Source organism: Oryctolagus cuniculus, chromosome 16 (genome assembly GCF_964237555.1).
Source record: "Oryctolagus cuniculus chromosome 16, mOryCun1.1, whole genome shotgun sequence".
Classification (NCBI taxonomy): domain Eukaryota; kingdom Metazoa; phylum Chordata; class Mammalia; order Lagomorpha; family Leporidae; genus Oryctolagus; species Oryctolagus cuniculus.
The window spans coordinates 27695307-27721025 of record NC_091447.1 but is presented as its reverse complement, the minus strand read 5'-3'; the positions used below and the strand labels follow the sequence as shown (position 1 = coordinate 27721025).

The following is a 25719-nucleotide window of genomic DNA, read 5'->3' as shown; positions in this document are numbered from 1 at the left end:
TGGGCTCTGATCTGTTGAGACATGCTTATCAGGCCCCAAGTAGGTTATGCCTACCCTCTGTCTACTTGCTGGGAGATCTGTCTCTTAGTCCGAAAAGAACAGATGTCATTTTGTAAGGCTAGAAGGACGCACAATTGGGGAAGTTACACAGTAACCATGGGGGCAAGTTCCCCTTTGTGGAGAAGCACCCCTTGAGTCCTTTTTGAAGGACTCCGCTGCCTTGTAACTTGGGACAACATCCACTTCTGCTTGAGGAGAAAGGGTTCAGAACCAGTTGAGTCTTGAACACCTCCCTGTACCAGCAAACTTTCCTGGGAGGGCTAGGCCTGTGTTTGGGAGATGAAGGAGTGTCTTGTGTTCCATCAGGGTATCTGCTCAGGCTGTTCTCTGTGATCCTCTGTTCTTGTAATGCACGGAAATCCCCCCAGAATCTTACCCCTGACTCTCCTCCTCCAATTTCTCAGTTTAGCCATGCACATTAAACTTTCTGCACATCCTATAAACCCCAGAACAAAAATCTCTAAATCTGAGCAGTCCTCTCTGGACTTCTAAGAGAAGTTATCATTTCTTGTGTCATAAAAGTCTGCCCAATTCTGCATTCCCATGCGGTGGGGCTTCTGCGTCTCATGAAATGTGTATCCCTAGTTTCATTCATCCAGGTACCCTGCATGTGTGAATGAGAGCAAGGGCAGGCCCTTCAGAATTCCTCTTCATAGCAGTCCTATGAAGAAGGCACTGTAGGGGTGGAAAGGAGCGCCCCCCCCCCCCCCATAAAGGTCACAGCCAACAGTCCTCTCACAAAAGGTAGATTAACAAGGGAAGCATAACAAGTTTGTCTAATTGAAGTTTGCATGACGCTGGAGCCTTCAAAAGTGAAGACCGAGAGGTCCAAGAAAACCTTCCTATTTGTATGCTTAGGTCTGATGAAGAATGGGCAGCTATGCAGGAATGAGACTGGAGTTTAATCTGATAGTAACGGGCTGAGTGGGATCACGCAGCAGGGCCTGTCTGGTTGGATTCTTTTTGACCTCTATCTGTAGCATTCTTTTCTCTTGGGCATGGGGCAGAACTTTCTGGAATGAGCATCTTATGACCTATCAGACACGGGAGATCAGAGGATTTCTTTATGATGGTGGAATACTGGAGCAATAGTGGCAGGCTTTATGGCTGACTTGGGGGAAGGGAAGGTCCCATATCTATGGCCTGCCTTGGGGAGAAAGGAGAAGGCAGGAGAAAGGGCAGTAGACAGAAAGAGATTACTTCAGACACCCTTCCAGCGCCCTCCAGTTCAAAGTTCTCAATATGCAAAAATACCATCTTTTGGGGTATTGTTTTCTGAACCCACTGCACTGCTGACATTCCATTTTTACAGACAAGGATGTGGAGGGTCAGACATGGTGTATAAGCTGTCCAAAATCTCAGAGCTTTGGACCTTAACATCCAGTCAACCTGCGACCCCGCCCCCCACCCCGAACCCTCACATTTTTAAGCCTGTGCTCTTCTGGGGAATGAAACCCAAAGGACCTGAGGGGAGGAGGAAAAGTGAGGCTAATGCCACTCCATGCAATGTGTCTGGCCATCCAGCATCATGCCTGACTGTGCCCGGGGACAAATTCTGTGTGTGCAGGTTGTCAGGTGGAGGCACATCACAGCACTCCATGTTCTGCATAGGCCCTCGCTGGTAATCTGATGCAATCAGAGTTTCCCAGGATGGCTGTTGCTACAGAGAGGCGGAGAGAGAAGTTTCGCATATTGTTTTTTTGATCAGCAGGTTTGGAAACTTTGAGTGTTTGGCTCACAGGATGGTGGAATCACTCCAGCATTTCCTGTGGCCTCCAGTCTGGGTTCTATGATAGGGAACTGGGCCTGGGCTCTGCCTCCTCCGCTGGGGAATGTCTGTACACATCCCTGAGTGACGGGGCTTGCTGGGAGGAGGGGAGCACTCACTGGCATTACAACAGCTGAAAAGGAATTTGAAAAGCAAATATCCAAAAACCAGAACCAGGGCGGAAGTGTGTGCATTAGTTTGCAAAATAATGAACTTTGCAGCTGAAATGCTGATTCCCCAAGTGGAGAGAGCTTGCAGGGAAGGGAAGAGGACTAGCAGCCCAGCGTGGGGCTCATCCTGTTTTTGACAGAATTTCTCCAGGAGGAAAAGGAATCTGCAATCAGCCCTGCTCTCACCTCTGAGTGGCTCTGCTTCTATTTCTGTCCAATGAGACAAATGAATAGTTGCTACTTGAAGAAATGCCTGAAGGTTTTTGGGTGAGGAATCGTGGATTTTAAAAATGCATCATTGGCGTGAATAACTCTTCACAACCTTTTTTAATCTCTCAGTTTGCATTTGAGGAAAAAGTGATGTATGCGTTCATTCATTTACTTGTCTGAAAAGTACTGAGCAGTTCTTGGCTGTGTCATCTGCTCAGGACTGGAACTACAGAGATGAATAAGATGTGATTGCTACCCCTGGGACCTCACAGAAGCTCTCGGGATAAGGTGTGGAAAAGAGATCTGGTAGGTCATTGTAGGATCCCAGTAATCCCTGCCAGATTCTGGCGATGCTTCTGGCTTGGGAGGCTCTGGGGTCAGGGAAATTGCTCAGAGGTTGGCTTTGAAGTCTTGGTGGGAGTTTTGGAATCAGACTCAGAGGAGAAGAAAGGCCGTTTGAGATAGAGGGGGCATTGTGAACAATGAACACGACATGACATGCTCAGTTACTGGCGATCCATTTGCTGAGAAAAGAGATAGCTAACGTTTGTCACATGTTCTCTCCATCATCGCTCAGAGCATGGCACCCTTGGAGAATAATGCTGACCTTGCTAGTCTGGGGCCTGCCTTCTATAAACAGTGCTAGCAGCAAGCCCTGCACGTGGACAGTTGAGTAACATCGGGACAAACAATCTGCTGTGTCTGCCCTGATTGCATGTACATGGGGGTGAGAGGGTGGGGAGCAAGGGAGGACGTGGTTGGGAAGATGCACTGGTGGCACTTGGAGGCAGGCTGTGAAAGATTTATAAGCAATGGGTCCCAAGTCATTATCCACAGGTTTAATGTGGAGAGTGAGGTGTTCACGTTCAAGTGATCACAACTACGTGTATTTCTTTCTTTTACTGTTTATGTTCTGTTAATTTCTACAATCATAGCTGTGCTTAAATGCTTATGTGAACTGGAAAGAGTTACTCCATAGAGTTGGACTGCTTTCCTACAATTCCAGGATACAGGTGATGATAATTCAATATGGTTCTAAAGGAATGACTTTTCTCTGCCACTTTCCATTGCATTTCTGGCCAAGACTATTCGGCTGTTCCTTTTTTTCCTGAGATGCAGAGAAGGCACACAGCCTCAAAGCATCATTTCCAGGAGAAACTAGTGCCACGGAGTATTCCGTGCAAAAACAAAGCAAAACAAAACAGCCTCTGGAGAGATACATTTGAAAAACATTATAAATTGCATATGGAGATTTCACAGCATACATGCAGCTACATTCAAGGCCCTGAGAAGTCCTGACAAAAAAGAACCCTTTCTCAGAGAATGCTAGAGGGAATACAAACAAGGGCTGTGGAATCAGATAGGCGTGCCTTGCATTCAGATTGGGCTCGGTTTGTGGATGGGAGATGGTCTGCACGTAACCTAGTATCTGCGCATCTTGCTTTCCTTGTCTGGGAAATAGGCTATAACAGTACGTCTTCCATACTATTGTCATGAAAAATACACAGCACATGAACTTGTTATTTGTACCTCTCATTCCAGATTCAGTGTTTTCCAGGAGACTTGCCTCTATTTTGCATTGCACTGATTAATATCTCAGAGAAGTGGTGTTGTGTGGGCAGTGCAGGAGTGAGACGAATTCCCTAAATCCATGTGTGTCTCCTGTTAGCTGTCCCAGAGAGGAAAGGGCAACAGACATAAGAACTCTGGAACAGGAGAGCAAAGATTGTTCTCACTTGGCTGCAAGGTTGGATTAGGCGGCTTCAGTGTGTGTTTTGTGTGCCAGTCATCCAGTGACAAGATTATAACTCGGGGCAGTAAACAGATATGGTAGGGCTGATGTGTTAACAGATTTCGGGCACACAAGTAACAGAATCCCAAGTCACAGTCCTTTAGCAGAATGGGGTATTTATGAGGTTGTATATCTAGGAAACATATTAGGATAGCTCAGAGAATTGAAGGAAAAGGTCAGGGGTCAGAAACGCACCCTTCAGACTCTTGTTCTCTTTCCCTCTGTAACACCTGTGCCCTTGGCTGGTCCCTGCTTCTCTTTGCCTCATTCCATCCTGTTGCAGACGGGCCCTCCCCAGGTGGAAGGAACGTGGCTGCAGACTCCTTCTTCCCGGGCCTCTGCAGTCAATCTTCAGGAGTCGATTTGCTTGGATCCTGTGTCTGTCTTTTGGACCAGGCACTGGTGTGAGGGAGGAGGGCAGTCATTGGCCCAGTCTGCCATGTGCTGGTTCTTGACCAGTAGCCAGTGGGGAAGGGCCTGCTACTCACAAGAGAGATGGAAAAGCTCTCAGGATGGCCAAAACCTGAAACTGCATATGTTCCCTAGAGCTCTGTGTAAGGAGAAAGTGCTGGAGTAAGATGTGATGGACTTATCCTCAGGCAGTGTCTAGCTAGGCATATTTTCAATTTGAATTCCCTCATCTGTTTTTTTTTTTTTTTTTAGCAACTTAAAAAAGTGTTGTGTTTATTCAGCTGATACATGTTTAACATCTATCCCCCCCCTTTTTGCAGTTAAAATATTAATGTTTATGACTGTTAAGGTCCACTTAGTGAAATTTATCTCTATAAATGAGTTCTTTTTATAATTTACTAATTTATTTCAGAGGGAGGGCGAGGGAGAAAGAGAGAGACCTTTCATCCACTGGTTCACTCCTCAAATGGCCACAACAGCCAGGGCCTGGCCAAGCTGAAGCCAGGAGCCAGGAACTCCACTCTGGTCTCTCATGAGTGACAGGAACCCAATTACGTGAGCCGTCCCTGCTGCTTCCCAGAGTTTGCGTCAGCAGGAATCTGGAATCAGGAACGAAAGCCAGGAACCAAAGTCAGGTGTTAGATGTAGGTATCTTTACCTGAGGCCAAGTGCCTGCGGCGGAATGCAGAAGTTTTAAGTTCCTTTGCTTCAAATCATCAGTTGCTTCCTCATAGTTTCTGTCTTTGATGTTGTGTTTGTTTCCCAGGGCTGCTGTGAGACGGTGACTTAGAGCGAAGAAATGATTTCCTCAGTTCTTGAGGCTAAAAGACCAAGATCATGAAGTCATTAGGAATTGGTTGCTTCTGGGGCTGTTTTTCTGGCTGATACAAGGAAATTTCAGTAGACTCATGGGGGAAAAAAAAGAGTATTATATAAAAACTGTGCATAGATTTCTAGTTGTTTTTTGCAACATCGTAAACTCACCTTAAATTTCATTTTTCAATGAACACTTTGAAGTCCTTTAATTGGTGGCTGTCTTCTTGCTGTGTCTGCACACATCTTTCTACTGTTCCTGTCCGCATCCAGGTTGTATCTTAAAACTAAATGTGGACTCCAGTCCTGCCGGGTTAGGGCCCACCCTAAAGACCTCATGTAACTCTCCAAGTACAGCCACATTCTGATGTACCTGGGGCTAGGACTTCAGCAAAAGAATTTTGGAGAGACATAATGCAACCCATAAGAGGCATCTCCAACCCTTGGAGAGACCTCAGGCACCCTGCGAATATTTAAGATTTAGTATCTTCATTAGTTTGCTGCCGATAATAACAGCTCTCACTCAGGGCTGTAGTGAGGAGTAAACGACCCAGTGCCCAGGCCAGTGCCTGCTTTCAGCTCCTGCCAAAGCCCCTCTGACATCTGTCCCACAGGCTTCAGGATGATGTGAAAGCATAGATTCCATCATGTTGCAGTTTTCCATTATGTTGCATGCCAACAGTAGTCAATAATACATTTTCCCACCTGGCAAGTAAATGGGCTGAGTTATTACTAAGATTTCCATGGGTAGCTTTTGTCAATAGCATATACATAAAATACATTATTGTGCTTCCACATTTAATTCAGTTGTCTCCTGATTCTTTTCCCCCTAAATGCACCTGCGTTCCATTCTGAATGCATAATGTTCCCTCAGTTCTGAAGCGTTAACCTTCCTCCTTGGCTCTCTGCTGTCCCTAGAATGGCCATCACGTCCTTTATAGATGCAGAATCCAAAAGAGTACTCCCCATATTTGCACCCGTCTGGCCTGACAAGTGTGAGGGGCACATGCCCGACACTCCTGCCCCTACGGCCCTCCCTGACAGACATTGCTTATCTGTAGCACTAATCAAGAGGAGTGGCTGTCACTCCCTGAACCATTTTGAAAAGGGAAGTGAGGGTCAGTGTCATGGGTAGCAGGTTAAGCCACCATCTGTGATGCCGGCATTGCATGTGGGCTCTGGTTCAGGTCCTGGCTGTTCAACTTCCGATCCAAGTCCCTGCTAATGTGCCTGGGAAAACAACAGAAGATGGCCCAGATGTCTGAGTCCCTGTAGCTACATGAGACATTTGGATGGAGTTTCAGACTCCTGGCTTCAGCATGACTCAGCCCTGGCCATTGTAGCCACTGGGGAGTGAACCAGTAAATGGAACATCTTTCTGTCTCTGTTTCTTCTTCTTTTCTCTGTAACTCTCCCTTCAAATAGATAAATACATTTTTTTTAAAAGGGTGGGAGGAGTAAAGACAGGGTTCAACAAGCCTGGATCACCACAGCACCCTGAATAGGGTCAAGCTGACAGTGCCTGTCCCTGTATTTTGGACCTAAGTAGTAGAGTATAGTATTGTGTAGTATAGAGTGTAGTATAGTATTGCCATAGTATCACTGCATTTGGAATAAAAGGATGCAGCACAATGAAGAGAACAAAACTTTCATCCATGCCTGTTGCATGGGTCTTCCAAGGTAGAGTGTACCATGCATGGTGGGAGTGGCATCCTTAAAAGTGTAAGCAAGAGAAGTCCAGCAAAGCTGAGGAGAGTGGATGGGGTGAATGGAAGGCTGCTTTTAGTAGGTGCCGTTCCAAAGAACATTTCTTCTTCTTCATAACTAAGCGAAAAGGGAAATGGTGTTTTCTAACAGGCACCTCTCAACATTTACTTTTCTTTTTTTGAAGATTGATTTATTTATTTGAGAGGCCAAGTTACAGAGAGAAAGGAGTAGTCCATCTGCTGGTTCACTCTCCAAATGGCTGCAATGGCCTGAGCTGGGCCAATCCCAAGCCAGGAGCTTCTTCCCAGTCTCGCACATGGGTACAGGGGCCCAAGTGAGCCATCTTCCACTGCCTTCTCAGGCCATTAGCAGAGAGCTGGATTGGAAGTGGAGCAGCTGGAACACCATCTTATGGGGTGCAGGTGCCACAGGCAGAGGCTTAACCTATTAACACCACAGCACTGGCCCCACCATTCAATATTTAAAATACAGAACTAGTAGTTCCCTCCCCAAGATCCCCCATGATCATCCTAAACTCATTATCTATTGCCAGTGGATAATGATGGTTAGTGGTGTAGAGGATAACTTTTCTGGGGAGAAAAGAAAGGGCAGAGGAATTGGAGTTGAATCATTTTTCCTGCTGTTTGGTGTTTGTCTCCTGTGAATCTGCTCTGGCCTCCCGTGGCCCATCTGTCTGGCTCTTTCAGTGCTGTGGGGCTGGGAGTGGCTGGCAGAGTTCACCAGGGCAAGCATGTTAGTTTTCCCAACAGGAAAGGCCTTACAGGCTTGGTTTTGTTCTTGGCCTGCTTGTGGGGTTTATTGTAAAGCACAAAGGCTAGAAATGGGACAAAAGAGTTTAGAGCCAGTGCAGAGCCCTAAGCTAAAACTATATGGGAAACTTAGTAAAACAAAAACATCGATCAGGTATTTAGGAACATTTTAAAGCCCAAGAACTAAGGAAGCTGCCTGGAGAAACGTGTAGAGCTGTAACAGATCTTTAAGAGGAAAAAATACAGTGTGAGTGAACTTCAAACACAAATAGAGGCGTGGAGGACTTTGGGCAAGGTACACTGTGTAGCAAAAGATGGGCTTCTGGATGGCAATCAACAGTGATTTCTCTGTGTTACCTGGGACTGTGATCCATAGCTATGGAGACACTGGGCAGAAGAATGGACTTGCCCAGCAGGTGTAGAGTCAAGTGCACCTGATAAGCAGACTTCACTAACTCCCAAGAGGTGACTCTTCTATCTCATTTAATTCACCCAATTATAAATAAGACATTGAACATGCACATTAAGGTTAGAGAATCTTAATAATAAATAGAATAAAATAAGTCCAACAGACAAGTAGGAACAGTTTTGGAATTGTCCACACATTCCCTAGCTGTCTCTGGGGATCTGATAGATCCCATAATGGTTGGAATGTCTTTCCAGCTGTGTAGACTTACCTCCTGTTTTTCCCTTTAGTGATTCTTAAATTTCAGTTTGTATGGGAATTATGGTACCTGGCTGTCTACGTAAATTCATATAGGTTATATTTACTTGCAATTTAAGTAATACTGGGTATCTACTTGGGTAATTTTGACAACACTAAACTCACTTTTACTGCTGGTACATCTAATGAGATGGTAGTCATGTACAGGGTGCTTTTATCCATTAGCAGTGTGTGAAAAGGCCTGTGTGGACCTGGACAGGAGGGGGATCTTGCCCTTACAGTATTCAAGGTGTAGTGGGGGAGAGATGGACAACCAGACGAAGTTGCCACAAGAGGACACCAGACTGAAGATTTTAGAATGCATTTCCATGTGTTACGTCTGGCCAAGAGTTGAGCCTGTGGGTTGATACTTCCTGCAGGGCATGATGAAACCACTTTGCCTTTTGTTAAGTTCAAGGATGAGTTGTCCTGAGCATTAGCAATCTTCCTAGAGGATATGCTGGCTCACAACTTCTTAACTGGAATGACGTTGCCCCTCAGAGGATGTTGGCAATGCCTGGAGACAATTTTTAAGAATATTTTTATTATTTATTTGAGAGATAGTTACAGAGAGAGGTCGGCACGGAGAGAAAGGTCCTCCACCTGCTGGTTCCCTTTCCAAATGGCCACAACAGCCTGAGCTGGGCTTATCCTAAGCTAGGAGCCAGGAGCTTCTTCCAGGTCTCCCGTGCTGGTGCAGGTGCCCAAGGACCCAAGGACTTGGGCCATCTTCTATTGCTTTCCCAGGCATAGCAGAGAGCTAGGTCAGAAGAGGAGCAGCTGGGACTCAAACTGGCGCCTTTATGGGATGCCAGCGCCACAGGCAGAGGCTTAGCCCACTATGCCACAGCACCTGTCCCCTGGAGACATTTTTGATGTGAACTAGGGGGGCTGTTGACCTCTACTCAGGGGTATAGGCCAGTGGTGAACCAGCTTTTCTCCATGCACGGAGTAGTCCCCATCACAAAGAAGGAACAAGAACACTGTATGAGAATGAGAAGGCTGATAACAGTTGGCTTTCCCCTCAGAGAAATGTAAATTCAAGAGGATGAAATGCAGATTGTGAGGATACAGTGTGAAGCAGACCATGCATTTAGACGGTTGTGCCTCTGTCTCCACCCCAGGGGAGTGCTGGTACTTCCCTGGCTCTTGCTGTTTGTTAATGTAGGGCAGACGGATGAGGTCTAACTGGGCTTGGGTAAGTGAATTCCCAAGGGGAATCCCCTTGCATCCTTGCTCTCTCAATGGCTGCTTTGTGTAGCACTGGCCTCTGAGTCCCCTTGGGTGTATTCTCACCTGTTCAACAGGTTTTTCCCTGGACGGCTTCTGAAAAACAAATACCAGTTAAGGGCTAGAAACACAAGCCTAGCCTTTGATTCCTAGAAGGTTAGATGACCTTGTGGGTGTAATTCTAGACTGTTTTATGTACAGGTGGGACAGGAGTGCTCAAAATGCAGTTTGTTTGTATTATATATTCTGTTAACCCTAAGAGTATGTGTTCCTTGTTTTGAATACTGGTACCTGATACTCACATACAGACTGTATTCACAATAGAGTCTGCTCTCTTAGTTGTTAGGCTGTATATTTGAATTTCGATCCTGAATTGGAGTGATGTGGTGCTGAGAGAATACATTGTTCTTAGAGTTCTCAAGTGCTCAAAGAGGGTACAGAACAATGAAGAGGAAGCCCAAGGTACAGACTTTTTGCTTTTGTTTGTGTGTAACAACTAATTAGTTAAGAAGTCTCTATTGTTAGATGTTTAATTGTTGCAGGTTTTGGCAGTTGTAAACACAACAGCAATATGTGTTATTATAGTTAAATTAATAATTATTTTATGAAGGTAATATCCTAGAAAATAAAAACTACTCAAAGAAAATGCAAAAATCTTAAGGCTTTTGGTACAGTTTGGCAAAGGCTCTGTGGAATGTTGTGCCAATTTACATTCCAAACAGGTGGACATGGACATAACTTCTAACTTTAAAAGTCATAAACCGAGGAGGGTGGTGGATTTTAGGGGTGAGGGTGGTGCAAAAACACAGGGAATGGACCCGCCAAGCCAGGACAAACTGAATTCTGTCTTTTACTACTCTTGCCCCTACTTGGCTTTGGGCACTTGAGGAACTTATCAGACACGTTCCCACCTCGGGGCCTCTGTACTTGCTGTTTGTTCTGTTGGCCTAGGATGTGCTTTGTCCAGATGGGCCGACTTCCTCACCTCTCATAACTTTTCACTCAGATGCTGGCTTCTCAGTGAAGCTATCCCTTAACATTGTACCCTGCCCTTCTCACACTGATATAAAGGTTCTTCGCAAAGTTCCAGGAAAATTGGAGTTAGGAGGTAAGTTTATTTTAATGTAAAATTTTTGGAAAATCCATGCAAAATCTTTTCATAACATGCATTTTGCATGAACTCCTTGAAGATCTTGCAGATGCATGGATTTCAAAACTTCTAGCTTGAAAATAAACTTACCTGATAATTTCATTTCCCAAGAACTTTTTGAAGTCCCCTCACTGAACTCATACCACAATGCGCCTTCCTCACCTCTTTATATGTTTCCATGTCCCTTTTTGCCACCTCACACCCAGATTTGCTGCTGGATCCTCAGCTGGCACAGAGTAGAGATGCAATAATTCTTTGTTGGATGAGTGACTAAACCACTGCTTTGTAGATTGACCCTTGCTGGTTACTACCAATTAGCCTCACAGCAGGCTGCCCTAATCATCTTTGACCAAGGGAGCGGGCAGCTTTGTTTTGGTTCATTTCCTTTGCTTGTCAGTGCTGCCGAAGTTAGGTATTTATATAACTCCTGGTGTTGCTTTGAGGCTTCCAGTATTAACTCTGCTTTCCTGTTGTCTCAGTCATGTCCAACTGCTATTGAGATCTGGGATAGTAACAGACAAGGCTTACTCTGGTTGCAAGGCTTACAAATGCACGTTTGATTAAAATCTTCATACAGAGATCAGTGTCTAAAAGAAGGCCAAGACCCAATAGAAAAGGGGCAAGGTTTGGACAGTTCACAGAAAATTGAACATATATGACTTTTCCTCTTTCAAGCCACTAAGAGAACCGCCAGTTAAAAGCACATTGAGTTATATGTTTTTCAATCTGTCAGGTTTGTAAAAATCCCAAATGTGGGTGAGGCTGTGTATAAACAGGCAACCTCATGAGTTGCCAGAGGGAATGGATATTCAGAAATCACTATCAAAATTTATGATTACCTGCATATACCCTATGATCCAGTGATTTTGCTTGTGAAGATGGACTTGCACATGTGAAAAATGATGCATGCATAAATTTGTGCATCTCAAGCTTGTTTATAATAGCTACGGGCAGAAAAAATCAGCCAGAAAGCCCAGAACAGAAAACTGGTTCATCACAGAGGATACATCCATCAGACGAACTGTGCAGTTGTAAGTAGAATGAAGATGCTCTCTTTGTAGCAACAGAGAAAGATTTAGGAGATATATTAATTAAAAAAGCAGTGCTACCTTTTATATAAAAAGAGAGGAAAAGAAATACTGTATTTTGTATTTGTCTTCCATATGTAAATCAGTGTCGGAGGGCTACCTAAGAAGTGAATAATTTTGTATAGCTGGAGGGTTAGGAAGTGGAAGGGTATTGGGCGACATGGGCAGAGAGAGACTTGCCACTCTGTCTTCATACACCCCAAGACGCACACACACAGGTTTGAATCATGGGACTGCTTTGCCTGTTCAAAAATACAAATTGAAAGAAGAATTGGGGTAACCTGGGAAGATGCAGTAGAGAATAATTGTTACTTCCTTTGTGTAAGCTGCAGGGTTCATTCAAATGAGAACTCAAGGCCTCTTCCGATTGCCATCCTTTCTGCATGTGTGCCCTTTCTTGTCTTCCTGGAAGGCGCATTGTGTGGATTGACCTTGGGGAGGGAGTGCACGTGTGTGAACTCTTGGGGTATTTCTTGTTCCTCATGATATCCTGGTTGCTATAGTGCAGAAACCTATTTGTGACACACAGAAAATGCTTTAAATAAAAGCTGCTTCCTGACCATGACTTCCTGGGCAATCTGTGTTTCCGGAGACTGTTCAGCACCAGGCATTTACATGCGTCTCTGGACAGAGTAAGCCCTGCTGGTTCAGACCCTGGGCACCATTCTGAGCACAACCTGGTGCTATGGGGCAGCTTTCTTGGTACCGAGGGCTTGTGCGGGCTGTTGCTCCAGGGCAGCATTTTCTGGTGGCTTGGACTCTAGGGCGTTGGCACCGCCCCACCCCCCCATCTTTCTTCTTTCCCCAGGAGCCTGTGGTGCCATTGGCTGCACCCCTGTGTCTTCAGTACCCGAGCGCCAAAGGGAGCTGTTTCTCATACCTAAACTGCCAGTGAAAACAGGAAGTGATGAAGCAAAATTCGCCCTGCGTTTATACTGAGCGACTTCTCTTTCTCTTTTTCTCATTCCCCATTAGGTTTAGACACGTGCAGCTGTCTACGCAGTAGGATTCCCAGTTCCACTGGCTTTGGACAACTCCGGGGCTTACAATGCCGCCACCTGCGGACATCGTCAAGGTGGCCATAGAATGGCCCGGCGCCTACCCCAAGCTCATGGAAATTGACCAGGTTAGTAACTCGGCCACTATTTGGGCAGTTATTTTCAGTTTCCCTCTGATATTAGAATTTTCATAGTCTTTGGATAGGTCTTTTCTTTCCCTTTCTCTCTCTGGCTGTGATGAAAAATCTGTGCAATAATAGTTGCAGTGTGGTTTGATTTCTGTACCACATACAGTGGCGATGGATGGGAGACTTGTACTCTTCCAACATCTACTTGGATTGTGTCAATACAGGGTTTGTGTCTGAAGCTGTGGGGGAGGCAGGAGGGGCAGTTGGACTGAGCTCTGGGCAGTTGACACAGTGGACGCTGTCCCGGCCCTGCCTCTCAGTGACTCATGAATATGTGCAGATGCTTCTCACATAGGCAACACAAAACTTTAGTTTTCAGAATCATTTTCTGCCTGGCTTTTTGCAGAAACAACCAAACACATTGGTGCTTTGTTACATTAGCAGCTTGATCATGAAATTCACATAGAAAGGCTCAATCTTGGACCTCAGCCAATTATATTTTATTATGAGGGTAAAATTCACTATGTGTCTAGCATATTTTGTGGCATGTAGTGAATGCTCAGTAAATATTTAGTGAAGAAAAAATCAGGAAGATTTATAAGAATGATCTTGATCTACAAGGGCATGCTTTAGCTCGGGTCTTGATAGTCGTGTGGCATGGTTCTCATTTACTGTTTGATTATAGGTTATCTCAGGGTGGTTATTTTGTCCTCACTTTACCATAGTCATTCTGGAGGAAATGATTGAAGGAAGACAGGATCGAGACTAAATATATACTTACAAGTCTCAAAAAGCATATAATATAGGATTCTAGATAGTTTTCTACATTTTCAAAGTTAGAATACCATGGCAACTTCAATCTTTGTTTATGTTCCAGACACTATTTTATGATTATAATTTAGCAATTTTTTCCTGGTCTTATTATCTGCTTGAAGACCATTGCAAGTGTTTTGTTGCATTGTGTGAGTCTTTAAAAAACATTGGAATGAAATATAGAGGTCCAATCAGAATCAGTTGAGCTTGAATTTGAATGTAAGGAAGAACACATTTTGGGAATTGTTGTCAGATCAGCACATCACTGTCATGTCAGTTGATCTCCAAGGTGTTTTTTTCGGCGTGTGTGTGATCTTTAGAAGCAACCCATGCAAGTGCAGACACATAGACATGCTCACTAGTTTCCCATGCGTGTGTCAGGCAGGAACAGGCCTGTTCTTTTTCATGTGTGGTTTGAAAAAGCCAATTAATTGAATTTTACCTTAAAAAATGTTTGGAGATACTTGATGCAGACTAAATGTAGTTAAGATTAGGCTTGGCTGCAGCCTAAGAGGAGAATGGCTTCCAAGAGGTGAATGAGGGTTCCTTACAGATGGACAGGAGTTCTGAACTCTGCATGAGGCTCCATGGGGGCATGGACCCAAGTCCCTCTCATTATGTGGCTGAGGACGAGGTATGTGGGCATAACCTGGGAGTGCCTTAGAAATGCAGTCTCAGGTGTTTCTCCAGACACCCTGACCCAGAATCTGCTAGAATTGTATTTGAACGTGCAACGAAGAATTGAAGCAATGATGATAACTTGAGTTTTCTCCTAATCATCTACTTTGTTCAATAAGGAACACATAAACCAGCTCCCATCCCCCCATTGCCTATTAGTTTCATTTGAAAAGCTCTTTGCTTCATTTTAATCTGGATAGCTACTATTTCCCTAAAAGGTATTTTCAGAAGTTGGGTTAGGCATTGCTGCTGTGTGTTCTCTTGAAATCCTGAGTATCCCTCCGTTGACCTCCTTGCATTGTCACTGTCTGCTAATTTGAGCCAGTGGTGCTCGGTCTTGAGAGTGTACAAGAGTCACCCAGAGAGCTCGTGCAGAGTGCACATTCATGGTCCCGGACTCAAAGAATCTGTCTTTCTTGTGTTTACTTATTTACCTTCTTAAATTGAGAGAGAGAGAGAGAGAGAGAGAGAGAGAATAAGAAAGGTCTTCTATATGCTGGTTGACTCCCACAAATGCCCACAATAGCCAGGGCTGGGCCAGGTCAAAGCTAGGAGCCAGAAACCTAGACTGGGTCTCCACCTTGGGTGGCAGGGACCCAGCTACCCGAAGCATCATCTGCTGCCTTCTAGGGTGCATGTTAGCAGGAAGCTGGATCGGAAGCAGAGGCAGGAGTTGAACCAGTCACTCCGATACAAGGATGTGGGCATCCTAAGCTAAGACTTAACCACTGCACCGAATGTCTATCCCTCTCCTTTGTCTTTGAGTGCTTCTTGCCCAGTGACTAGTGAACAGTGTTTACTACATAAATGGATACTTTTTTTTTTAATTAAAAAAAATTAGAAGGGGACGTTCCTAAGTGGTGATTTTTTTTTTAAACTACAACTGATATGCTGGAGAAGAGCTACAAGCAAAGATTAAGGTTTATTTTGGCTTCCTCTCCAAGATCAGGTGGCCCCTTTGTTCTAGCATCTGATGAGGGTGGTGGTTAGTAGAGTAGAAGTCATGGGAAGGGAGGCTCACTTGATGAACCAGACGTGGGAAAGCTGGGCTCAACTCAGCTATGACAGCCCCCTTTCTTGCAAGAAGCATTTTCTTAGGGCACGCTCCAGTGACCTAAAGACCTAACGAGGCCCACCTCCCAGACACCATAATCAGATCTAATTTCTATCCTTATCCTTAACCATTATCCATGAACATTAATAAATTATCCATTAGTATAAGACTTTGTGGACGAAGCTCCCCTACATGGGACTTTGGAGGGCACCCAAACTGTAACCCAGCCATAATAGGGGACATCTGCCCATGATGGACTTGTTTATCTTTGTTAAATTTTGAAGATGTAATTCTTTCTACAAAGCAGGAAAAATCCCTAGGACTTTTTACAAATAGATTTAGCCATATCATGAAACTCTCAGAAGAGGTATCAGTTAGCTTGCTCCTGTTTTCTGCTTCAGCTTTCACTGTCTATTGTTGAGTTCTGGCCTCGGGGAGCCACTTGAGGCCACGGATGCTGGTTGTCTGGATGTACCAAAGCTGAAAGGCTCCCTTAGCTGCTGTTCTGTTAATTTACTCTTTACTGAGAAGCTTAGTTCTCAGTTAAGAGCATAGAACCCTGAACACTTTGACAAGAGGCACTACTACCAAGAGGCAGGATGGTAATTCCTTTGGCTGCTGTAGCAAAATGCCTTAAGCTTGGTAAGTTATAAATGATAGAAACTTACTGCTCACAGCTCCAGAGGCCAGGAATTCCAAGATCAGGGCACCAGTGGATTCAGTGTCCAGTGAGGGGCCTTCCGCAAAGACTGTGCCTTCTCCGTGCATCCCCACATGGTGGCCAGGGCGAACAGGCTTCCTCATCCCTCGTTCTTCTGGACACTAACTCTGTTCACGAGTGCCAACCTCATGACCCTAAAGACTGTGCCTCTAGATGCCTTCCACGAGAGCATTTGGTTTCAACATAGGAAGTGGGGGATGCGGGACACAAGCATGCAGACCCTGGAAGACCTGGAGCCCTGCCTTCTGTGAGGGGCTCAGTTAGCCTCTGTGAGCCTCAGGTCTCTGTCTTGCAAAGTTGGAATAGTAATTTGCTACTTCTTTGGCCTTTGTGAAGATTAAAGAACATATATGAGCAGAATGTGGCACATTGCCTCTCTCAGAGTCATTACCAAATATCGGCAGCCGTGATGGCTGTTAGGCTAAGAAAGCCACATTAGATTGGGACGTTTGGTACTCTAGGTTTCCTTTCCACCTGCCTGTGCATCTTGAACAGTGCCCCCTACCCCAAGCCTGTTCTTATTCTTTCTCTGCCTGACTTTTTGTATGTTTCGGAGGGAGAGAAAGTAAAAGAGCAAGTGGAGGGCATCACCTGATAATAAAGATTCACACTGAGCAGACATGCAGCCAGTGCACACCACTGATGCAGCCAGTTCATACCTCGGATACTCACTGGATCCCAGTGGGCGTGCCGCCAGTTCACACCATGGATGCACACTGGACCTGAGCACCCCTCTACGATATTTCCTTTTATCTCTAGGCCTCTCAGCAACATCTCTGGGCACAGGTCTTCTGTTCCCTGCATGTGCTCGTCAAGCCTGCAGGGTCTCCTACCCCACGCCTCTCTGCCTTTGTCTCCGACCATCCTGCAGGACACCATAGATTTGCTTGAGACCGTAGACCTCATGATGCCTTTCTCTGACCATCCTGGCTTCCTTTTCCTTCAGAAGAGGGAACAGGTACTCCTACTTTGTCTCAGGGCCTTGGCTTCTCCCGCCCCCATCTCTTTTGTGACATGTATGTTTTAACATACCCTTTCCATCATACCTGGGGCCTCTTCCCATCCACCTATCTCCTCTTTTAGCTCTTACCTTGGGAAATCTTCCCTTTAATCTTATAACTCTCCTTTGCTAGTGTGTGATTTATTCTATTTTTTTCCATTACACGTGTATTCAAATGTTATCAGCATGTTGTTTCAGTGTCTACTTAATCATTGGATGAACAAGATTTTCCTCTCTCTAGAGTCCTCCTTGATGGCGTGAATGTCTTCTGATCTCCTAAATCAAATGTACTCCTTGCTTTTTCTCGCCCTCTTGGTTGCACTTGGCAAACTCCCTCCTCCCTTCTTTAAGCTTTAGTGCCTGAATTCTCCCTCCTCATTGGATTAGTGTGCAGACATTTCCTGCATGCTACCTGTCTCTCCTTCTTTGTAAGCCTGTCCCAAACTCAGTGCTCAAGTCCTGTAGTATATGTGTTCAGAATCGACACTTTACGTATGACGCTGACTTACTAACACCAGTTGGCCCACATTCATTTCTGTTTGATGGATCTCTTATTCCCCTGTATAGGCATTCAGTTGCCTATGGAAGACAAATGATTGATGGAATTGCCCATCTTGGAATTGGGCATGGTATTGCCAACTTTTTGAAGTTATGTCATGTGGAGGAGAGATCATGAGGCATGTTATTTACGGCCCCATTTTTGAACGCCATCCTCTCCTTACAAGGCAATAAGCTTGTTCAAGATCTAGCACGGGCTGTCTCCACAAGGGAACGCGTCTCTGCTCGTGTGCCTCAGAGGAATGCTGGTAGAGGCTGTTGTGCAGCAGATTCATGGCCAGAACTGGCTATGAGAAGAGATCTAGGTGATTCTCAATCTAAGTGCAGCGGATCCTACTCGATGCCTCAGGGAGAGTGGTGTGTGCTGAGCTTCCAGGCCCGCCTGGCCCGTCCTGTTACTGTTGTGTTGTCCTTGAAGATGGTCTGGAAATGCAGACCACCATTAAAAAATCTTTTTTTCCAAAGTTTATTTATTTATTTATTTATTTATGAGAGAGAGAGAGAGAGAGAACACTACCATTCTATGGTTCACTCTCCAAATGCCAGCAATGGCCAGGGCTGGGGCAGACTGAAGCCAGGAGCCAGGAACTCAACTTCTGTGCCATCACCTGCTGCCTCCTAGGGTGCGCATGAGCAGGAAACTGCAATCAGGGACAGAGCTGGGACTTGAAGTGAGGTACTCAGACTTGGGATGTGGACGTCCCAAGCGGCATCATAATTGGTAGACCCATCACATCCCCACTTAAAAAAAACTTTATTATGGGTTATTATTGAGCTTTCTATAGTGATTCCAAGACTCAAACTAGAGTCCTTAGTATGCTTTGTGGCCCTTATATATTTTCCTTCAGCATTACCCACGGTTGCAGACATCTGAAAGCTCTGTGCAGTTCTAAAGGATCATCACTATTTTGTAGAAGCTGAATCTTCAGATGCGTGTCCCTATGTATTCACAGACTTTTTCATCTCTTGCACTTTCCTGCTAACAGTCCTCGGCTCAAATCCTCCTGCTTTCCACCCACATAAATCTTGGCTTTGCTAAGCCCCGCGGAGCCTTCCTTTGTATGAAACCTTTATTGATCACTTTGCCATGCAGTCATTTCTCCAGCCTTCTAATTTCTTATGCCATTTTCTTTGCAAGTAGCTTTTATTTGGAGTTAATATATTCCGCACATACTATAATTTACATTTGTCTTTGTGTGTGCACATCTCTTGTGGTAGATTATAAACTTCTTCCTGGTGTTCAGCCTGTGGTTTCTATACACTTGAATCTTTTGTTCCATCACCTTGATCTCTATTTCTGTCGATTATAGGTTTGAATTCTAAATAGTGATAATAAGAACAAAACATTGGTATTCTCCAAACTTAGAGAAAAATTTACATAAAAATAATAATGGTACCTCTTTCCCCTGTATGAATGGGGGATTTATTTCTCTTAACAAAACACAGATGAATGTGTTCTTAGGTAAGAATGTACAAAATGATCACCTACAATTTTCCCTCAACTATCGCATTCCTGTAGCATTTTAAAGATCTAATCCAATATGCATGAATTTCTTTACACAGGACCTTTTAAAGTCCATCAGTTGAATGAAGCGTGTTCAGGATTTTGTAGCTGACATTGTAGAGTTCTGCTCCTCATGCATATAATAATAACAGAAGTAGTATGCGTAGTGTTAGTGACGGCCTTCTAACCAGCACGCACTCTGTGCCCACAGCATATGTGCCCTGCAGTCATATTTACTCCTCTTACTGCAGCCCACAAGGTTGGCTTTAGACTCCCCACTTCCTAACCTGTCAGTTGTTCATCAGTGTGTCCCAGATGACTCATCTAGGAAGGTGTCGATTTGAATCCAGCACTGTAGGATGCCAGCTCACAAACACTGTTTACTAATTGTGTAAGCCTGTCCCAAACTCAGTGCTCAAGTCCTGTAGTATATGTGTTCAGAATCGACACTTTACATATGACGCTGACTTACTAACACCAGTTGGCCCACATTCATTTCTGTTTGACAGATCTTTCTGTTGGGTAGTACCGTTTTAGGCTCCCCGTCTTTTCTGCCTGTGCTTACCGGGTCCCCAGTAATATCAGCTTGGCTCAAGCATACACGTGGACCATTGCATCATCTGCTAACGACGTGACTTCCAGAGACACATAGTGCAATTAAAGCAAAGGCCGTGTTTCCTTGAAAATTTGGGGAAATGCGGTGAGTAGTTTGGATATTACAGAAGGAACTCGTCCGTCTGAAGCCAGGCAGAGCCTTGAAGAGCTCATGTGTTTGATGTTGGGTGCTTAGGGAGTCAGTTTAGCATGGATGCTTCTGAGCACGGACTTGAGAGTAGACTGACAGGGACTCAAACTTGAGCTCTTCTGGGGTGGGTGGCATGGCACAGGGGTCAAAGACAGCTTCTGGCATCCCCTTCTCATATTGCAGTGCCTGGGCTAAGAGTCTCGGCTCCTCCGCTTTCAGTCCAGCTTCCTACTAATGCACCTGTGGAGGCTGCAGATTATGGCCCCAAGTACTTGGGTTCCTGCTATACCATGTGGGAGACCCAGATGGAGTTCCAGGCTCATGCCTTTGGCCTGGCCCAATCCTGGCTCTTGTGGCTATTTTGGGGAGTGAACCAGCTGATAGAGGTTCTTTCTCTCTCTGTCTGCCTCCCCCCTGTCTCTGTCAGTCTGCCTTTCAAATAACTAAATAAATACAACTTCAAAACACTGAGCTCTGCTACTTATATGCTGTTTGGGTCATGTTTACTGCTTCCTAAGAAAGAATTGGCAGTGTTTATATATCCTTCTAGGTGGCTTGTCCTGGGTACTCTGTGAGATAATCACTCAGCCCTCTACCTAATAATGGTAACCATTGAATCCACTTGTAGTTCCTCTGTCTGGTACAAGAATAGAATAGAATAGAATAGGACAAGCTTCTCACCTTTTCAGACAAGACTGGAACCAACAGTACACAGTCTCCCTTAAATGCATTAAAGCCAGCTCTTTAGCCTGAAAAACAGTTAATTCCCAAAATTTAAATATTGATTGCCTGGTGAAAGACAGTTGAGCTCCACAAAAAAGGGTTTGAATTCAAATTGGTCTTTTAAGTTCACATAGAAAGAAAATTTCTGAAAGGCTCAACCTTGCACTGCAGAAATGAAAAGTCACGTTATTTTCCTGCTTTTCCCGAGCAGTTGGATCAGATGAGGATTTTTCGACTTTAGCACTATTGGCGTTCTGGGCTGTGAGGGCTGTCCTGCACAGAGCAGAATATTAGCAGCCTCCTCTCCTTAGCTTAGAAGTCAGTGATACCCCTCCCCTTGGTGTGACAACTCAGACTGTCTTCAGACTTTGCCAGATGTTCCCTGGGCAGTGGACAAAATTTCCTCCCATTGAGAATGAACTAAATGAGGGGCTCCACACTTGGCTCTACCTCAGAATCACCCGTGAGACATTTAAAATACAGAGGATTATTTCGTGCATGTGGTTCGAGGTCAGGGACTCCTGTTTTTGTCCAGCTTCCCTGATGTGATGCTCATGTGGTTGGACCTACATTTGGGAATCAGTGCTGTGAGGCTCTGGATGCTGGTGTCTCTTGCTCCCACAGTAACTTCTAGTGAGTCCCTTGGAGGCCACAGTGCCTCAATTTCTGCATCAAGAAAAAAAATGGTCTTAGTAATTCTTAGACTCCCCGTGCTCAGCATGTAGTACAAATACAGCACCTCCAGGAGCTCACTTCGTTCTGGTAAGGGAGGCGTGATAAGGCCAGCGTGATAGTGTACTACTGCTTTTGTGCTGCCATCATAGGTGGGATGATATTGGGGGAGGGATTGTTATCCTCATCCGATTCTTGCAACAGTTGGATTTGGAAATATAACAGCTGTTTCTTAAACTTCCTTTCAGAGGAAGCGCCTGGGTTGCTTCCTTTTCCAATTTCGGCGCTCTCTTTTTATGTGATATAGAGTCTGTGCAGCCTCATAATATCTTAGGGTGTGCCGTGCTTTGGAAGAGAAAGACAGCAGATGCGTTTGTGCCCTCAGCTGAGATCTGAGTTCGGCTGAGCAAGAACCCTATCACTCCCCTCTTCTGAGGATGAGCTGCAGATTCCAGTTTGCTTTCTAGGTAGGTGGAGAAGCTGCTCTCTTTTATTCTGCTTCCCTTCACAAGACTGTGACTAAGGGAAATTTGAGCAACTGAGGGCACAGTCTTTTTCTAGATTCTTTTATGCATATCATACCTTATGATTCATTTATCTCTGTTAGGTATATAAATACATAGACTTCAGTAAGGAGGATTCTGGGTCCCCAGGAAGAGGCAGCTTGTCCTGGATAAAGGCATCTTGTGCTTTATGCTAAGAGAGTGTAGACCTGTGTGCAGTGTGCCCAGGACTGGGAGGAGATGGGAGAAGCCTGAGGGAAATTAGGACTGTGCTTTTCCAATTTTGTTGTTTAGAGATCCATCTGTGGCAGCCAGTGGGTCGCCAGGATGCTTGGGAATCCCTTCGTCTGCACAGATCTCAGTCGCAAATGGTTCTTCCCCTGGTCCACCTTTCTCCATCCTCAGTGCCAGCTTTACCCCCGTTGGGCAACTGCAGGTGCATCACAGCAGCTCCCGGGCCTCCGGTCTTGCTCCTCCCCCATCCATTCTCCCAGCTCAGCCTTCTTCAGTGGCTCCTCTACTGCGCTTAGAATAAAGTCCAGGCTTCCTTGCCATGGAACCCTGTTACTCCCAGCCCCTGCCTACATCACCAGCCTTGCTTAGAGCCACTATGCCCCCCCCCCCCAAACCCCAGGACCCCAACTCTGGATTCTCAACAGGTGGCAACTTTCTCTCCTTGTATCAACTCAAATTCCTTTGCTCTTTAGAGTCTTTGCAAATATGACTTTTCCTAATTGGACATTATACCCCTCATGTCCCTGCTTAATGCCAACTCATTCTTCCATCTCAGATGAAGTGTAAATCCTTCATAGAGGGCCTTTTTGGCCTCCTGAGGCTAGAGGGAGGGCCCTTGCCATCTGCACTGTGACATCCTGTGGGGGCTACACTTGGTAACATTGTAACTCATTGTGTGAGGCTGTGCATGGACCAGCTGTGTTCCCAGTGCCTAAAAAAGTGCCTGGCACATGCTAAGCTTCTGACAGTGAATGTTGAGCAAAGAAGATAGGTGGTACTTGTACATTTTCTGTGCATTAATATAGACAAATAAAGTTATGAAAGGGCGTGGCACCACGGAGGACATCCCTTCCATTATCCACACCATGTATTCTTAAGTATAAGATTACATTTCGTCAGTGGACTTTCCAAAGATCAATATGTGCCCTTCCTTTAAGGCCATTTATAAACAAAAGATAGTCAAATGACTGAGAGAATTCATGGTCATTTTCAGAATAATTCTAGATGAATCATTACTCTGGGGCCCATTCGTGGTGCTGTTGGATTTATCAGCCTCATCATCACAAGATGCCTGTGATTTCCGGCTGACACTTTTCCCTTGACCTCCTGACCTATACAAGCATCTATCCATCTGCCTTTTTGCGGTGCCTCTGTAGATATCCTGTGTGCCTCAAACTCGGTGCATGCAAAACACCCTCATTGTTCTCCCAGCCCCAAACCCACGCGGTTTCTTCTTTTCATGCTTTCCTCTTCCTGGTGTTGGGTGCAAACACACACCCCATTTGCTCAAGCTGAAACCTTACATCCTTCTCCGTTCTTCACTGTCCCTCAGCCTTGCCTCCCAGTTATCACAGCAAACTTGTATCTGGTGGGTCTTTATCTCTCCTGTCCTGCTTGTGTGGAGGAAGCTTAAAAATTAATGTGTCAGCCTTTTTTTTTTCTTTTTTTCTTTCTTTCTTTTCTTTTCTTTTTTTTTTTTTTTTTTTTTTTTTTTTTTTTTTTTTTTTTTTTTTTGACAGGCAGAGTGGACAGTGAGAGAGAGAGACAGAGAGAAAGGTCTTCCTTTGCCGTTGGTTCACCCTCAATGGCTGCTGCGGCCAGCGTGCTGCGGCCGGCGCACCGTGCTGATCCGATGGCAGGAGCCAGGTACTTCTCCTGGTCTCCCATGGGGTGCAGGGCCCAAGGACTTGGGCCATCCTCCACTGCACTCCCTGGCCACAAGCAGAGAGCTGGCCTGGAAGAGGGGCAACTGGGACAGAATCCGGCGCCCTGACCGGGACTATGTGTCAGCCTTCTTTAAAAGTGAGAACATGATATCCACACAAACGGGAGCTCAAGAACACAAGCAGGTAGACATACGTTGAGAACAGGTAGACATGAGAAAGAACCAATTAGAAATATTAGAAGTGAAAGTAAAGTAGACAGGCATGGTCTTCTCCGATTTCCTAAGTATAGCAAGATCTCTACAATATGGGCAGGCATTGTGGCACATTGGTAAAGTGCTGTTTGGGATGCCTGCATCTCGTATTGTAGTGCAGGATCTGCAGGCTCCCCTCTGCTTCCAATCCAGCTTCCTATGAATGCACACCTTGTAAGGCCGCATGCGATGGCTCAAGTACTTAAGTATTTTCCACCTACCTTGGGAGACCCAGACGGAGTTTTGGCTTCCTGGCTTTGCCCAGGCCCTGTGCTGGCTCATGTGGGCCTTTGGAGATTGAACTTAGCAGATGGAAGAGCTCTGTCACCCTGTCTTTCTCTCTCTGTCACTCTACCTTTTAAATAAAAGAAAAATAATAAATAAATAAACCCTATGACAGCAGCAAAAAAGATAAATCACACAGTCAAAGTAACCATAGAGTAGATTTGGCTAAATATGGGATTGGTAAATTGCAGACTGAATATGAGAGATTCATCCAGAACATAGCACAAAAGATAGAAAGAATGAAAAATATAAATGCCAAACTGTGCTGAAAAAGGCAAAAAGTTCCAACCTAGATCCAATTGGCAGTTTTTCTCATAAAGAAAAGAATGAATGGCAGAAAGATAATATTTCAGCAAATCCTGGCTAATATCTTACTCATTTGGAGTTGAAGGAAAATTTGACACTGAGAAAGACCAGGGCTTCTGGATTTGGCTGCTGGATGAGTAGAGGCTGTCCCGTGAGGCGCTGTATGGACTTAATACTCTGTCCACGAGAGACAGAATGGAAGGGTTCTAAGCAGGGACAGGATGCGGCGATCGTAACTTTTAGAAGGTCTCAATTTGAGAATTACTTTGTGAGAAGTAAAATGGGATAAGAGAGGCCAATTAGGTTGCTCTTCCTGTAATCCAGACAAGAAACCACCATGCCATGGCCTGCAATGGTGACAAGAAAGTTGGGAAGGAGTGAAATACGAGCCAAATACATGAACATACTTCCTTTTCAGGGAACTGGTGATTTACTAGAGTGGAGGCATAAGGTCGAGTTGGATGTTTAAAGTGATCCCAAGCTTTCTGGTATGAACAACTGGACAGATGGTTGTGATACCTACCAAGCTAGAGGACTATGTAGGGGACATTCATATTCTTCACAGAAACTTAACAAATGAAAATAGATAAATTGTCCACATAGCATCTTCTCTTGTATTTCCCTTGAGTTTTGATCCACTGGTCAATTTGTCTATTTAAGTGATCCAATGTAAGCCCTGTTATTTGTGCATATACATCTTATATTAAAAACCTATGAAGGGACCAAACTTTTTTTTTTTTTTAGATTTATTTATTTATTTGAAAAGCAGAGTTAGAAAGAGAGAGAGAAGGAGAGGGAGACAGACAGACATAGAGAGAAGAGATCTTCCACCTGCTGTTTCACTCCCCAATTAGCCTCAATAGCCAGGCTGAAGCCAGGATCCAGGAGCTTCTTCCAGGTGTCCCAGATGGGAGCAGGTGCCCAAGAACTTGGGCCATCTTCTGCTGCTTTACCAGGCATTTTAGCAGGGAACTGGATCTGAAGTGGAGCAGCCGAGCCACAGACTG

At 45.0% G+C, this 25719-nt stretch overlaps 1 protein-coding gene across 8 annotated transcripts in view; it reads left to right on the top strand.

Annotated features, from left to right (window-relative positions):
* Positions 1-25719, top strand: part of ELMO1 (engulfment and cell motility 1) — a 573401-nt gene that overhangs the window by 88466 nt on the left and 459216 nt on the right. For 6 of the 8 annotated variants that reach the window (XM_070059727.1, XM_070059724.1, XM_002713762.5 and 3 more), the window contains exon 2: positions 12848-12998. In XM_070059727.1, coding sequence (XP_069915828.1) covers positions 12921-12998 — 78 coding nt within the window. In that variant the 5' untranslated portion in view covers positions 12848-12920. Of the gene's footprint in view, positions 1-1922; positions 2515-12847; positions 12999-25719 lie in introns of those variants that run through there. The other 2 variants (XM_070059728.1, XM_070059725.1) reach the window with 2 other exon arrangements.